This window comes from Pleurodeles waltl, chromosome 7 (assembly GCF_031143425.1).
Source record: "Pleurodeles waltl isolate 20211129_DDA chromosome 7, aPleWal1.hap1.20221129, whole genome shotgun sequence".
Lineage (NCBI taxonomy): Eukaryota > Metazoa > Chordata > Amphibia > Caudata > Salamandridae > Pleurodeles > Pleurodeles waltl.
The window spans coordinates 862,180,840-862,196,634 of NC_090446.1; the positions used below are offsets into that span (position 1 = coordinate 862,180,840).

A 15,795-nucleotide genomic window follows, 5' to 3' on the forward strand; every position below is an offset into this window, starting at 1 on the left:
GATGAGGACCTCTCAGACATTTGTTTGAAACAGTCCTTACAGGGTTAAAAGCCTGTAGTGAAGGGAGGGGACATTTCCCTTGCATATTCAAAATTATGGTTGAAGGCTGTCTCAAAGAGACAAGCGGAAGCTCAGGATCCATATCTGGTGGCAGTGAAGAAAGGAATTTACCTCAGTGCACAGGAGTGGCACCCAAATAGGTCCCCACAAATCATTTCTGGAGTAGAAGGGTGTCAGTGCAGAGCCACACAACGCCACCTACCAATGCTTAGAGGTACTGCTGAAAAGTTTCCAGATCTAGTCTGATGCCTGGAGAACAGCCAGGTGAGGAATCGGAGGTTAGAAGTCTCTATCAGAAAGCATGTGTATCACTATTAACGTAAATACATGAAGGCAGTCTTTTCTCTACCTGCTTTTTTCAACAAGAGACCAAACGTTTCGATCATGCTTAGAATTCAGAGTATCTACCGTTAGTCTCCATGTCTGCTTTTACAGACTCTTTATAAGGTGTTTTCAACAACACTGTCTTCTGCGCCCTCATGTCTTCAGATAACAAAGTTGGACTCTTACTACCAAACCCCCTGCCATTCAAATTAAGTCACACGGTAGTGCTACCTTCTGAACAATGTCATCCTCTAACCAGGTTAGCATATTGGCAAGTAGTTGAGTGTGCTAACCCATGTAATATTAGCAAAATAAGCCATTCTAAGTAAAAGTAACTCAATCATTTTCAATTTGGTGGTGGATGAAGCACTGTCTCTATGCACTCTAATCATCTCATTGGCCAAACAGCAATTTGCAATTGGGACTTAGAAAAACAGAAGCATTACGCATACTATGTGTCGTGCCTTTTTATCTCAGAATTGGATCTCGAGGGTTCCACAATGCCTTATTAGGAACTTAGCATGGACTCAAGGTCGTGAGAGAATGATGCTAAACAAAAAAAACTCTATAAACACTTTCACCTACAACTGTCAAATAAAACATTTGGCAAGTCCGCTTAACAGAGGTCACAAGATGAATTCACATCACCAAGAATGCACTGCTTTTGTTCTTTACCAACACAGTACATTCTGAGAGCTATAGTCCTGTCTCTGGTCAGTTCATCCAATAGAACCAACCAAACAAAAAACAATTATTTGTAAAGGAAAAGCCCAGGACTGGAGTATTATATTTGCAACATGCAGTAATCAGATAATCCATCAAAGTAAGGTATTAAAACTGCAAAACTAGTGGCTAGGCTTACAGGCCTGAATCAACTTAATGGAAGGCCTGAATTAAAAATGCAACATTATTTCACCTGTGACCACTACGCAGATTGTTTTTTACACTCACAACTAAATCTGGTTACTGAGGATTTCTTGGGGCCTCAGGATCTTCACTGACATCCATACATGGTGATGGGAATCAAAGTTACTCACACTGCGTTTGTGCCATGGAAATCGTTGCACCGGAATAACGTACAAAGTTATCTCCAGCATAGCTGACCCTGCAGGAAATACACAATGTTGTTTACTTTCAGTGACATACATCCATAATTCTCTTCAGTGCAGTTAATATTGATGCTATAAAATTTCACAAATCAAACGCTCTCTTCAAAATGGTCAAAGGTACACTGAATTGTCACTGAAATGTCACTACACAAGCAAAGACGTATCAGTAAGCTCGAATTTCAAACACACTTTAGGTAATACACAGATGTCAGTCTGCCTGCATCTCTGTTCCTGGCAGCAAATATATTCAGAATACAAATCATCAAAAACATTTCAACAGATTACATCTGTGAAAGTGCTAACCTTAATTTACAAATTGTAAGGAAATGCCTCCTTGGCATGGCTGCCCCCTGACTTTTTGCCTTTGCTGATGCTATGTTTACAATTGAAAGTGTGCTGAGGCCTGCTAACCAGGCCCCAGCACCAGTGTTCTTTCCCTAACCTGTACTTTTGTATCCACAATTGGCAGACCCTGGCATCCAGATAAGTCCCTTGTAACTGGTACTTCTAGTACCAAGGGCCCTGATGCCAAGGAAGGTCTCTAAGGGCTGCAGCATGTCTTATGCCACCCTGGAGACCTCTCACTCAGCACAGACACACTGCTTACCAGCTTGTGTGTGCTAGTGAGGACAAAACGAGTAAGTCGACATGGCACTCCCCTCAGGGTGCCATGCCAGCCTCTCACTGCCTATGCAGTATAGGTAAGACACCCCTCTAGCAGGCCTTACAGCCCTAAGGCAGGGTGCACTATACCATAGGTGAGGGTACCAGTGCATGAGCATGGTACCCCTACAGTGTCTAAACAAAACCTTAGACATTGTAAGTGCAGGGTAGCCATAAGAGTATATGGTCTGGGAGTTTGTCAAACACGAACTCCACAGCACCATAATGGCTACACTGAAAACTGGGAAGTTTGGTATCAAACTTCTCAGCACAATAAATGCACACTGATGCCAGTGTACATTTTATTGTAAAATACACCCCAGAGGGCACCTTAGAGGTGCCCCCTGAAACTTAACCGACTATCTGTGTAGGCTGACTAGTTTTAGCAGCCTGCCACAAACCGAGACATGTTGCTGGCCCCATGGGGAGAGTGCCTTTGTCACTCTGAGGCCAGTAACAAAGCCTGCACTGGGTGGAGATGCTAACACCTCTCCCAGGCAGGAATTGTCACACCTGGCGGTGAGCCTCAAAGGCTCACCTCCTTTGTGCCAACCCAGCAGGACACTCCAGCTAGTGGAGTTGCCCGCCCCCTCCGGCCAGGCCCCACTTTTGGCGGCAAGGCCGGAGAAAATAATGAGAAAAACAAGGAGGAGTCACTGGCCAGTCAGGACAGCCCCTAAGGTGTCCTGAGCTGAGGTGACTCTAACTTTTAGAAATCCTCCATCTTGCAGATGGAGGATTCCCCCAATAGGGTTAGGATTGTGACCCCCTCCCCTTGGGAGGAGGCACAAAGAGGGTGTACCCACCCTCAGGGCTAGTAGCCATTGGCTACTAACCCCCCAGACCTAAACACGCCCTTAAATTTAGTATTTAAGGGCTACCCTGAACCCTAGAAAATTAGATTCCTGCAACTACAAGAAGAAGGACTGCCCAGCTGAAAAACCCCTGCAGCGGAAGACCAGAAGACGACAACTGCCTTGGCTCCAGAAACTCACCGGCCTGTCTCCTGCCTTCCAAAGATCCTGCTCCAGCGACGCCTTCCAAAGGGACCAGCGACCTCGACATCCTCTGAGGACTGCCCCTGCTTCGAAAAGACAAGAAACTCCCGAGGACAGCGGACCTGCTCCAAGAAAAGCTGCAACTTTGTTTCTAGCAGCTTTAAAGAACCCCGCAAGCTCCCCGCAAGAAGCGTGAGACTTGCAACACTGCACCCGGCGACCCCGACTCGGCTGGTGGCGATCCAACACCTCAGGAGGGACCCCAGGACTACTCTGATACTGTGAGTACCAAAACCTGTCCCTCCTGAGCCCCCACAGCGCCGCCTGCAGAGGGAATCCCGAGGCTTCCCCTGACCGCGACTCTTTGAACCTAAAGTCCCGACGCCTGGGAGAGACCCTGCACCCGCAGCCCCCAGGACCTGAAGGACCGGACTTTCACTGGAGAAGTGACCCCCAGGAGTCCCTCTCCCTTGCCCAAGTGGAGGTTTCCCCGAGGAATCCCCCCCTTGCCTGCCTGCAGCGCTGAAGAGATCCCCAGATCTCCCATTGACTTCCACTACAAACCCGACGCTTGTTTCTACACTGCACCCGGCCGCCCCCGCGCTGCTGAGGGTGAAATTCCTCTGTGGGCTTGTGTCCCCCCCGGTGCCCTACAAAACCCCCCTGGTCTGCCCTCCGAAGACGCGGGTACTTACCTGCAAGCAGACCGGAACCGGGGCACCCCCTTCTCTCCATTCTAGCCTATGTGTTTTGGGCACCACTTTGAACTCTGCACCTGACCGGCCCTGAGCTGCTGGTGTGGTGACTTTGGGGTTGCTCTGAACCCCCAACGGTGGGCTACCTTGGACCAAGAACTGAACCCTGTAAGTGTCTTACTTACCTGGTAAAACTAACAAATACTTACCTCCCCTAGGAACTGTGAAAATTGCACTAAGTGTCCACTTTTAAAACAGCTATTTGTGAATAACTTGAAAAGTATACATGCAATTTTTATGATTTGAAGTTCCTAAAGTACTTACCTGCAATACCTTTCGAATGAGCTATTACATGTAGAATTTGAACCTGTGGTTCTTAAAATAAACTAAGAAAAGATATTTTTCTATATAAAAACCTATTGGCTGGATTTGTCTCTGAGTGTGTGTACCTCATTTATTGTCTATGTGTATGTACAACAAATGCTTAACACTACTCCTTGGATAAGCCTACTGCTCGACCACACTACCACAAAATAGAGCATTAGTATTATCTCTTTTTACCACTATTTTACCTCTAAGGGGAACCCTTGGACTCTGTGCATGCTATTCCTTACTTTGAAATAGCACATACAGAGCCAACTTCCTACATTGGTGGATCAGCGGTGGGGTACAAGACTTTGCATTTGCTGGACTACTCAGCCAATACCTGATCACACGACAAATTCCAAAATTGTCATTAGAAATTGATTTTTGCAATTTGAAAAGTTTTCTAAATTCTTAAAAGACCTGCTAGGGCCTTGTGTTAGATCCTGTTTAGCATTTCTTTTAGAGTTTAAAAGTTTGTTAAAAGTTTGAATTAGATTCTAGAACCAGTTTTAGTTTCTTAAAAAGTATTCCAACTTTTAGAAGCATAATGTCTAGCACAGATGTGAATGTGGTGGAACTCGACACCACACCTTACCTCCATCTACAGATGAGAGAGCTAAGGTCACTCTGTAAACTAAAGAAAATAGCAATGGGCCCCAAACCTACCAAAGTACAGCTCCAGGAGCTTTTGGCAGAGTTTGAAAAGGCCAACCCCTCTGAGGATGGCAACTCAGAGGATGAAGATAGTGACTTGGAGGGAAATTCCCCCCCTCCAGTCCTACTTAGGGAGAGCAGGGCTTCTCAAGCCCTGACTCCACAAATAATAGTCAGAGATGCTGGTTCCCTCACAGGAGGGACCAACAACTCTGAAATCACTGAGGATAACTCCAGTGAAGAGGACATCCAGTTAGCCAGGATGGCCAAAAGATTGGCTTTGGAAAGACAGATCCTAGCCATAGAGAGGGAAAGACAAGAGATGGGCCTAGGACCCATCAATGGTGGCAGCAACATAAATAGGGTCAGAGATTCTCCTGACATGTTGAAAATCCCCAAAGGGATTGTAACTAAATATGAAGATGGTGATGACATCACCAAATGGTTCACAGCTTTTGAGAGGGCTTGTGTAACCAGAAAAGTGAACAGATCTCACTGGGGTGCTCTCCTTTGGGAAATGTTCACAGGAAAGTGTAGGGATAGACTCCTCACACTCTCTGGACAAGATGCAGAATCTTATGACCTCATGAAGGGTACCCTGATTGAGGGCTTTGGATTCTCCACTGAGGAGTACAGGATTAGGTTCAGGGGGGCTCAAAAATCCTCGAGCCAGACCTGGGTTGACTTTGTTGACTACTCAGTGAAAACACTAGATGGTTGGATTCAAGGCAGTGGTGTAAGTAATTATGATGGGCTGTACAATTTATTTGTGAAAGAACACCTGTTAAGTAATTGTTTCAATGATAAACTGCATCAGCATCTGGTAGACCTAGGACCAATTTCTCCCCAAGAATTGGGAAAGAAGGCGGACCATTGGGTCAAGACAAGGGTGTCCAAGACTTCAACAGGGGGTGACCAAAAGAAAGGGGTCACAAAGACTCCCCAGCAGAAGGGTGATGAGACAACCAAAACTAAAAATAGTAAAGAGTCTTCTACAGGCCCCCAAAAACCTGCACAGGAGGGTGGGCCCAGAGCCTCTTCACAAAACAATGGGTACAAGGGTAAAAACTTTGATCCCAAAAAGTCCTGGTGTCATAGCTGTAAACAGCATGGACACCAAACTGGAGACAAGGCCTGTCCCAAGAAGGGTTCCACTCCAAACTCCCATCCAGGTAACACTGGTATGGCTAGTCTCCAAGTGGGATCAACAGTGTGCCCAGAGCAAATCAGGGTTCACACTGAAGCTACTCTAGTTTCTGAGGGTGGGGTGGATTTAGCCACACTAGCTGTCTGGCCGCCTAACATGCAAAAATACAGACAGCAACTCTTAATTAATGGGACTAGAATAGAGGGCCTGAGGGATACAGGTGCCAGTGTCACCATGGTGACAGAGAAACTGGTTTCCCCTGGCCAATACCTGACTGGAAAAACTTACACAGTCACCAACGCTGACAATCAGAGAAAAGTACATCCCATGGCAATGGTTACTTTAGAATGGGGAGGGGTCAATGGCCTGAAACAGGTGGTGGTCTCCTCAAATATCCCAGTGGACTGTCTGCTTGGAAATGACCTGGAGTCCTCAGCATGGGCTGAGGTAGAGCTAAAAACCCATGCAGCAATGCTGGGTATCCCTGAACTGGTGTGTGTGAAAACAAGAGCACAATGCAAGGCACAGGGTGAAAAAGTAGAGCTGGAGTCTGGAAAAATGGCCCAGCCTACCAAGAGAACAGGAAAGTCAGTTGGGAAGCCAACTGCAACACAGCAAAAGAAAGGGAACCTCTCTTCTCAGGAAGAAGTTCTGCCCTCTGAGGGAACTGAGCCTTTGGAGCTTGAACCTTATCAGGTTGAGCTCTTAGGCCCAGGGGGACCCTCCAGGGAAGAGCTGTGTAAGGGACAAGAAACCTGTCCCTCTCTTGAAGGCCTTAGGCAGCAAGCTGCTGAAGAGTCCAAAGGCAAGAAAAATGGAACACATAGGGTCTATTGGGAAGATGGGCTCCTGTACACTGAGGCCAGAGACCCCAAACCTGGTGCCACTAGGAGAGTGGTAGTGCCTCAGCTGTTCAGAGAGTTCATCCTAACATTGGCCCATGACATTCCCCTTGCTGGACATTTGGGACAAACCAAGACGTGGGAGAGGTTAGTCAACCACTTCTACTGGCCCAATATGTCCAACATGGTTAAGGAGTTTTGCCTCTCCTGCCCCACCTGTCAAGCCAGTGGTAAGACAGGTGGGCATCCAAAGGCCCCCCTCATTCCACTTCCAGTGGTGGGGGTGCCCTTTGAAAGAGTGGGTGTGGACATAGTTGGTCCACTGGAACCTCCCACAGCCTCAGGGAATATGTATATCCTGGTAGTAGTGGATCATGCTACCAGATATCCTGAAGCTATTCCCCTTAGGTCGACTACTGCCCCTGCAGTAGCCAAGGCCCTCATTGGTATCTTTACCAGAGTGGGTTTCCCTAAGGAGGTGGTGTCTGACAGAGGTACCAACTTCATGTCAGCATACCTAAAGCACATGTGGAATGAGTGTGGAGTGACTTATAAATTCACTACACCTTACCATCCACAAACTAATGGCTTAGTTGAGAGATTCAACAAGACATTAAAGGGCATGATCATGGGGCTCCCAGAAAAACTCAAAAGGAGATGGGATGTCCTCCTGCCATGTCTGCTTTTCGCTTACAGGGAGGTACCACAGAAGGGAGTAGGGTTCTCACCCTTTGAACTTCTGTTTGGTCATCCTGTAAGGGGACCACTTGCTCTTGTTAAAGAAGGCTGGGAGAGACCTCTCCATGAGCCAAAACAAGACATAGTGGACTATGTACTTGGCCTTCGCTCTAGAATGGCAGAGTACATGGAAAAGGCAACCAAAAACCTTGAGGCCAGCCAACAGCTCCAGAAGTTTTGGTATGACCAAAAGGCTGCACTGGTTGAGTTCCAACCAGGGCAGAAAGTCTGGGTTCTGGAGCCTGTGGCTCCCAGGGCACTCCAGGACAAATGGAGTGGCCCTTACCCAGTGCTAGAGAGGAAGAGTCAGGTCACCTACCTGGTGGACCTGGGCACAAGCAGGAGCCCCAAGAGGGTGATCCATGTGAACCGCCTTAAGCTCTTCCATGACAGGGCTGATGTGAATCTGTTAATGGTAACAGATGAGGATCAGGAGGCAGAGAGTGAACCTCTCCCTGATCTTCTGTCATCAGACCCAAAAGATGGCACAGTAGATGGAGTGATCTACTCAGACACCCTCTCTGGCCAACAGCAAGCTGATTGTAGGAGAGTCCTACAACAGTTTCCTGAGCTGTTCTCCCTAACCCCTGGTCAGACACACCTGTGTACCCATGATGTGGACACAGGAGACAGCATGCCTGTCAAGAACAAAATCTTCAGACAGTCTGACCATGTTAAGGAAAGCATCAAGGTGGAAGTCCACAAGATGCTGGAATTGGGAGTGATTGAGCGCTCTGACAGCCCCTGGGCTAGCCCAGTGGTCTTAGTCCCCAAACCCCACACCAAAGATGGAAAGAAAGAGATGAGGTTTTGTGTGGACTACAGAGGGCTCAACTCTGTCACCAAGACAGATGCCCACCCAATTCCAAGAGCTGATGAGCTCATTGATAAGTTAGGTGCTGCCAAATTTCTAAGTACCTTTGACTTGACAGCAGGGTACTGGCAAATAAAAATGGCACCTGGAGCAAAAGAAAAGACAGCATTCTCCACACCTGATGGGCATTATCAGTTTACTGTTATGCCCTTTGGTTTAAAGAATGCCCCTGCCACCTTCCAAAGGTTGGTGAATCAAGTCCTTGCTGGCTCGGAGTCCTTTAGCACAGCTTATCTTGATGATATTGCTGTCTTTAGCTCCACCTGGCAGGATCACCTGGTCCACCTGAAGAAGGTTTTGAAGGCTCTGCAATCTGCAGGCCTCTCTATCAAGGCATCCAAATGCCAGATAGGGCAGGGAACTGTGGTTTACTTGGGACACCTTGTAGGTGGAGGCCAAGTTCAGCCACTCCAACCCAAGATCCAGACTATTCTGGACTGGGTAGCTCCAAAAACCCAGACTCAAGTCAGGGCATTCCTTGGCTTGACTGGGTATTACAGGAGGTTTGTGAAGGGATATGGATCCATTGTGACAGCCCTCACTGAACTCACCTCCAAGAAAATGCCCAAGAAAGTGAACTGGACTGTGGAATGCCAACAGGCCTTTGACACCCTGAAACAAGCAATGTGCTCAGCACCAGTTCTAAAAGCTCCAGATTATTCTAAGCAGTTCATTGTGCAGACTGATGCCTCTGAACATGGGATAGGGGCAGTTTTGTCCCAAACAAATGATGATGGCCTTGACCAGCCTGTTGCTTTCATTAGCAGGAGGTTACTCCCCAGGGAGCAGCGTTGGAGTGCCATTGAGAGGGAGGCCTTTGCTGTGGTTTGGTCCCTGAAGAAGCTGAGACCATACCTCTTTGGGACTCACTTCCTAGTTCAAACTGACCACAGACCTCTCAAATGGCTGATGCAAATGAAAGGTGAAAATCCTAAACTGTTGAGGTGGTCCATCTCCCTACAGGGAATGGACTTTATAGTGGAACACAGACCTGGGACTGCCCATGCCAATGCAGATGGCCTTTCCAGGTTCTTCCACTTAGAAAATGAAGACTCTCTTGGGAAAGGTTAGTCTCATCCTCTTTCGTTTGGGGGGGGGTTGTGTAAGGAAATGCCTCCTTGGCATGGTTGCCCCCTGACTTTTTGCCTTTGCTGATGCTATGTTTACAATTGAAAGTGTGCTGAGGCCTGCTAACCAGGCCCCAGCACCAGTGTTCTTTCCCTAACCTGTACTTTTGTATCCACAATTGGCAGACCCTGGCATCCAGATAAGTCCCTTGTAACTGGTACTTCTAGTACCAAGGGCCCTGATGCCAAGGAAGGTCTCTAAGGGCTGCAGCATGTCTTATGCCACCCTGGAGACCTCTCACTCAGCACAGACACACTGCTTACCAGCTTGTGTGTGCTAGTGAGGACAAAACGAGTAAGTCGACATGGCACTCCCCTCAGGGTGCCATGCCAGCCTCTCACTGCCTATGCAGTATAGGTAAGACACCCCTCTAGCAGGCCTTACAGCCCTAAGGCAGGGTGCACTATACCATAGGTGAGGGTACCAGTGCATGAGCATGGTACCCCTACAGTGTCTAAACAAAACCTTAGACATTGTAAGTGCAGGGTAGCCATAAGAGTATATGGTCTGGGAGTTTGTCAAACACGAACTCCACAGCACCATAATGGCTACACTGAAAACTGGGAAGTTTGGTATCAAACTTCTCAGCACAATAAATGCACACTGATGCCAGTGTACATTTTATTGTAAAATACACCCCAGAGGGCACCTTAGAGGTGCCCCCTGAAACTTAACCGACTATCTGTGTAGGCTGACTAGTTTTAGCAGCCTGCCACAAACCGAGACATGTTGCTGGCCCCATGGGGAGAGTGCCTTTGTCACTCTGAGGCCAGTAACAAAGCCTGCACTGGGTGGAGATGCTAACACCTCTCCCAGGCAGGAATTGTCACACCTGGCGGTGAGCCTCAAAGGCTCACCTCCTTTGTGCCAACCCAGCAGGACACTCCAGCTAGTGGAGTTGCCCGCCCCCTCCGGCCAGGCCCCACTTTTGGCGGCAAGGCCGGAGAAAATAATGAGAAAAACAAGGAGGAGTCACTGGCCAGTCAGGACAGCCCCTAAGGTGTCCTGAGCTGAGGTGACTCTAACTTTTAGAAATCCTCCATCTTGCAGATGGAGGATTCCCCCAATAGGGTTAGGATTGTGACCCCCTCCCCTTGGGAGGAGGCACAAAGAGGGTGTACCCACCCTCAGGGCTAGTAGCCATTGGCTACTAACCCCGCAGACCTAAACACGCCCTTAAATTTAGTATTTAAGGGCTACCGTGAACCCTAGAAAATTAGATTCCTGCAACTACAAGAAGAAGGACTGCCCAGCTGAAAAACCCCTGCAGCGGAAGACCAGAAGACGACAACTGCCTTGGCTCCAGAAACTCACCGGCCTGTCTCCTGCCTTCCAAAGATCCTGCTCCAGCGACGCCTTCCAAAGGGACCAGCGACCTCGACATCCTCTGAGGACTGCCCCTGCTTCGAAAAGACAAGAAACTCCCGAGGACAGCGGACCTGCTCCAAGAAAAGCTGCAACTTTGTTTCTAGCAGCTTTAAAGAACCCCGCAAGCTCCCCGCAAGAAGCGTGAGACTTGCAACACTGCACCCGGCGACCCCGACTCGGCTGGTGGCGATCCAACACCTCAGGAGGGACCCCAGGACTACTCTGATACTGTGAGTACCAAAACCTGTCCCCCCTGAGCCCCCACAGCGCCGCCTGCAGAGGGAATCCCGAGGCTTCCCCTGACCGCGACTCTTTGAACCTAAAGTCCCGACGCCTGGGAGAGACCCTGCACCCGCAGCCCCCAGGACCTGAAGGACCGGACTTTCACTGGAGAAGTGACCCCCAGGAGTCCCTCTCCCTTGCCCAAGTGGAGGTTTCCCCGAGGAATCCCCCCCTTGCCTGCCTGCAGCGCTGAAGAGATCCCCAGATCTCCCATTGACTTCCACTACAAACCCGACGCTTGTTTCTACACTGCACCCGGCCGCCCCCGCGCTGCTGAGGGTGAAATTCCTCTGTGGGCTTGTGTCCCCCCCGGTGCCCTACAAAACCCCCCTGGTCTGCCCTCCGAAGACGCGGGTACTTACCTGCAAGCAGACCGGAACCGGGGCACCCCCTTCTCTCCATTCTAGCCTATGTGTTTTGGGCACCACTTTGAACTCTGCACCTGACCGGCCCTGAGCTGCTGGTGTGGTGACTTTGGGGTTGCTCTGAACCCCCAACGGTGGGCTACCTTGGACCAAGAACTGAACCCTGTAAGTGTCTTACTTACCTGGTAAAACTAACAAATACTTACCTCCCCTAGGAACTGTGAAAATTGCACTAAGTGTCCACTTTTAAAACAGCTATTTGTGAATAACTTGAAAAGTATACATGCAATTTTTATGATTTGAAGTTCCTAAAGTACTTACCTGCAATACCTTTCGAATGAGCTATTACATGTAGAATTTGAACCTGTGGTTCTTAAAATAAACTAAGAAAAGATATTTTTCTATATAAAAACCTATTGGCTGGATTTGTCTCTGAGTGTGTGTACCTCATTTATTGTCTATGTGTATGTACAACAAATGCTTAACACTACTCCTTGGATAAGCCTACTGCTCGACCACACTACCACAAAATAGAGCATTAGTATTATCTCTTTTTACCACTATTTTACCTCTAAGGGGAACCCTTGGACTCTGTGCATGCTATTCCTTACTTTGAAATAGCACATACAGAGCCAACTTCCTACACAAATGGATTAAACAGATCTTTTTTACTCTAGGAAAATGGTAGGAGACAATTACGTAACCAGCTCTAGTGACATTAGAAATAAGCAGGGATAAAGAGCCATTGTTTCAGACAGTGAGTGCGTGTCACATGAAAAAGAGGAGCAGGTTCCAGTGTCACAATGCACAAATGGGGGAGAGAATGCTGGTGTCAGGAGACAGTTGGAGAGCTATTGTATGCACAAGGAGGCAGCAGGTGACAGACAAAAACAGAAGAGGAAAGAGTCTAATGGTTCTCAAACACAATAGGTTTGTAGGTACTGTTTTTCAAAATTACCTTACAGATGCTTCTAAATGTAACCATGGATGGAGCTATAGGCTGGGGGTTCTACTTGAAAGCAAATATGAAAAATAAGCAAATAAGAAATCTTTGGAATACACTTTTGCCAACTGTCATAATCTCAAGGCTCCAGTCACAATGGAGGTGCCAAAAAGTAAATGATTGTAGACCTGGCCAACAAGGAAGCACTTTTACCACATTAAAAGTAGGATTAAGTCACCAAGTGTGGTTTTCTCTAAACCATCCATGTTTATTTTGAACACAAGTTCTATTTTTTTGGTGGCAATATCATGGCAAGTGACATTGTCATCATTCGCCCAGACGTCCCAAACCAGGTTTCAGTCATTGGCATGCAAGTAATTCAATGGAGAAATGAAGGAACCATTTTTTTAATTGATAACAAAGACTTTCTCAAACTAAGTAGATTTCCGGCACTAAGGCTGATTTCAGCGCTGCCAGAGTAGAGTCAAAACAGGGAGTCAAAAAGTCCTCTACACTATACCCTGGAGTGGAGGGGGGGTTAAGTGGGTTGAAGGGGAGGAGCAGGAGGCAACCGGTCATGAAGGGCACTCGATTCCACATGTGTATTGAGGATATACCCTCTCAAATTGACCACTAGATATTCCTCATATTGTCTCAGTTTCTTCAATATTGTTGGGGTGTGTTTGTTCCCGGAAGCCTACATGGTGGTCCACCTATTCCTGGGAGTGCTCTCATTTGCCCAGCCTTTTGTAATGATCCCTTCACAGGGTCTTCAGATCAATATTTACCAAGTCCAACCCACTGCTACACACATGGGCCCTTCAGGGACTTTCAGGTTGTGGCAATGCCTCTTTTTCCCAGAACTAAGGACAGATGCATAAGCCTGTTTCTAATTCTTCCTTTTGTTGGAGTGAGGGAACACCTCCAGTAGGCAGCATTTCAGATTAGCCAAAACCTACCTGTAGGAAGCTGGCACTTTATGTGGTATGTGAATACTGTGCAAAGGATCCAGGGGTTCCCCAGTGAGTGGGCAGGGCTTGCTAGGCAATCCCAAAGTGCTCTGTTTAGGGGTAGTGTGGTCGAGCAACCTTAGGCTTAACACAGAGGAGTGCAATACATCTACAAATACACACAATAGTCAATAAGAGACACACAACTCAAGAAGGAGATCCACACCAATTTATAAAAAAAATAGTAAGAATCTTGTATAGACCTAGGCATCAGAGAAAAATCGTTCAGATAAATACATTTTTAAATACGAGTTTCTTTCACTTTAAAAAGTGGGCTAAGGTGAGTTGTGGGTATAGTCCAAGGCAGCAAGCACCCTCAGTGGCAAGGTTGCAGCTGTGTGCAGAGGTTCCCAATGCGTTCTTATGGAGATCGGTCACTCTGAAAAGAAGCTGCAGGCTAGGACTGAGTGCCCTGTTTGGGTAAGCCACTGAGTGGGCTCAGGTCTTGTGACGCTTGGGAACATAGGGACACCAGTGGTCCTCTTCTTCTGGATCTGGGGCGTCGGGTGCAGAAGGTGCTTGGACCAGCAGGTGTCAGTCACCGGTCGTGGTGAGTGGGACCCAAAGAACAGACTGTAGGCGTGGAATGGGGAACCAGTAACTTTGATTTTAACATCAACGAATAAAACATTTTGTTTGTGAGGACGGCGCAGTAGGCTGGTCCTTCGCCCATACATTTGCGAGGGAGTGTATTGTGATTAATTGCTACATTTCAGGGTTGACTCACTGCCTAGTTCAGTGTGGTGTCAGGAGACCCTCACAGGGCTCCAACATCAACATTGTTCCCTTAGGCTAGTCTTATAAACACGTGCTCCCAGGGAGAGAAGCTGGGCCAGGGGTCTCACCACCTAGGTTAGATGAAGTAGTTAGACCTATTGTCCGCACCTTAAAAAGATTTACTCCTTTGTAAGATCTGGGTAACATTGACTGCCGCCGAGAGTTCCCAGCAGTATCTACGAAGCCTGTCCATACGCAGGCAGTTGGTATTCTATTGGGAGATCGTGCTTGGGAACAAGGTTTACCTGTTAAAATGATCAGCTGGAATGTGGTGGGAGTTAGGGATAAGCATCAGGATCCCACGCAGTTGATTTTGTTTCGCAGTTTGATATTGTTATGCTACAGGAAACCTGGGCCCCTGGGGAGATTATATGAGATGGATTTGAGAGCTTCACCTCCGTGGCCCCTTTGGCACAGAGACCACGAGGAGGGTTGGCTATACTATACTATACAATAGTACAAACCACATTGTCTTCTAAAACAGTTTTGTTAGCTTTAGGTCACAGCAGGATCCAGGCTGTGTGAGCTGTGCTTCAGAACAAGTTTAACTTCTTTTGAATACATTTTTATAATTAGGCTATGAATTGAGTTGTCAGAAAGGGAGGCTGATTCAGGTGTTGTCCATCATTGATGCCACATATTCTAGCACGCACAATGATTTTAATGCTATACTTGGAGGGGATTATAAAGCTAAATTGGGTACTGCTACCACACTGAGTCATCCTTTTTTGCTATAGGACCTTCCCATTTATTGTGTGCTGATCAGAGGGAAGTTAAGTTTCATAAGGCCCGTGTAACGCAGGTCTTTCCAGCATGATTGAAACTGTGGGGGACCCCTTAACCAGCCCCCCACTTTTATTGGTTGGGGGCAGCGGCACTACAATTGACTATATTTTTATTTCTAGGAACTTTGTATCATTTGCTCTCTGGGGGAGCTTGGAGAGCAGTTTCAGTGATTGTAATCCTACTGGGATTTTCCTGTTTCTACCCGTCAAACCTTATCCTATTGCCATCCCAGGGATTACTGATCTTTCCCAGATGGAAAAGGGCTTATGGTTAAAGAGGAGCGCAAATGAGATCCCGACCCTGAAACGTTTGGTAATAGAAGGAAATCTGCCCATAATAACTGATTGACCCTTAATTAGCGATTCACCAGCCCCCGACATTCTAGAGGTTTTCTCAAGCCTTAGTAGTAGGAACGAGTCTTGTAAACTGGGCTGGTTTAATAAAAAGTACAGTTACCAAGTGTAGGCTTCATGAACATTTGAATGTTGGGCCCCGACATCAGCAAGGAATTAAGGTTGCTGGGACAGATTATAAAAAAGCCATCAAGAAAAAGAAACGAGCTAAAGGAGGGAAGATGGTAATGTCTAGGATCTAAAGGCAGAGGCAGAGATAGGAGGTGGTTCTGGGAGATCATTGATGGCAAATAGGCCTTCCTTCGTTCATCCG

The 15,795-nt window shown here is 47.4% G+C and overlaps 1 protein-coding gene across 3 annotated transcripts in view; it reads right to left on the reverse strand.

Moving 5' to 3' along the window:
- Window positions 1-15,795, reverse strand: part of SLU7 (SLU7 homolog, splicing factor) — a 225,456-nt gene that overhangs the window by 133,866 nt on the left and 75,795 nt on the right. For all 3 annotated transcript variants that reach the window (XM_069199379.1, XM_069199377.1, XM_069199380.1), the window contains exon 10: window positions 1,422-1,489. In XM_069199379.1, coding sequence (XP_069055480.1) covers window positions 1,422-1,489 — 68 coding nt within the window. The remainder of the gene's footprint in view (window positions 1-1,421; window positions 1,490-15,795) is intronic.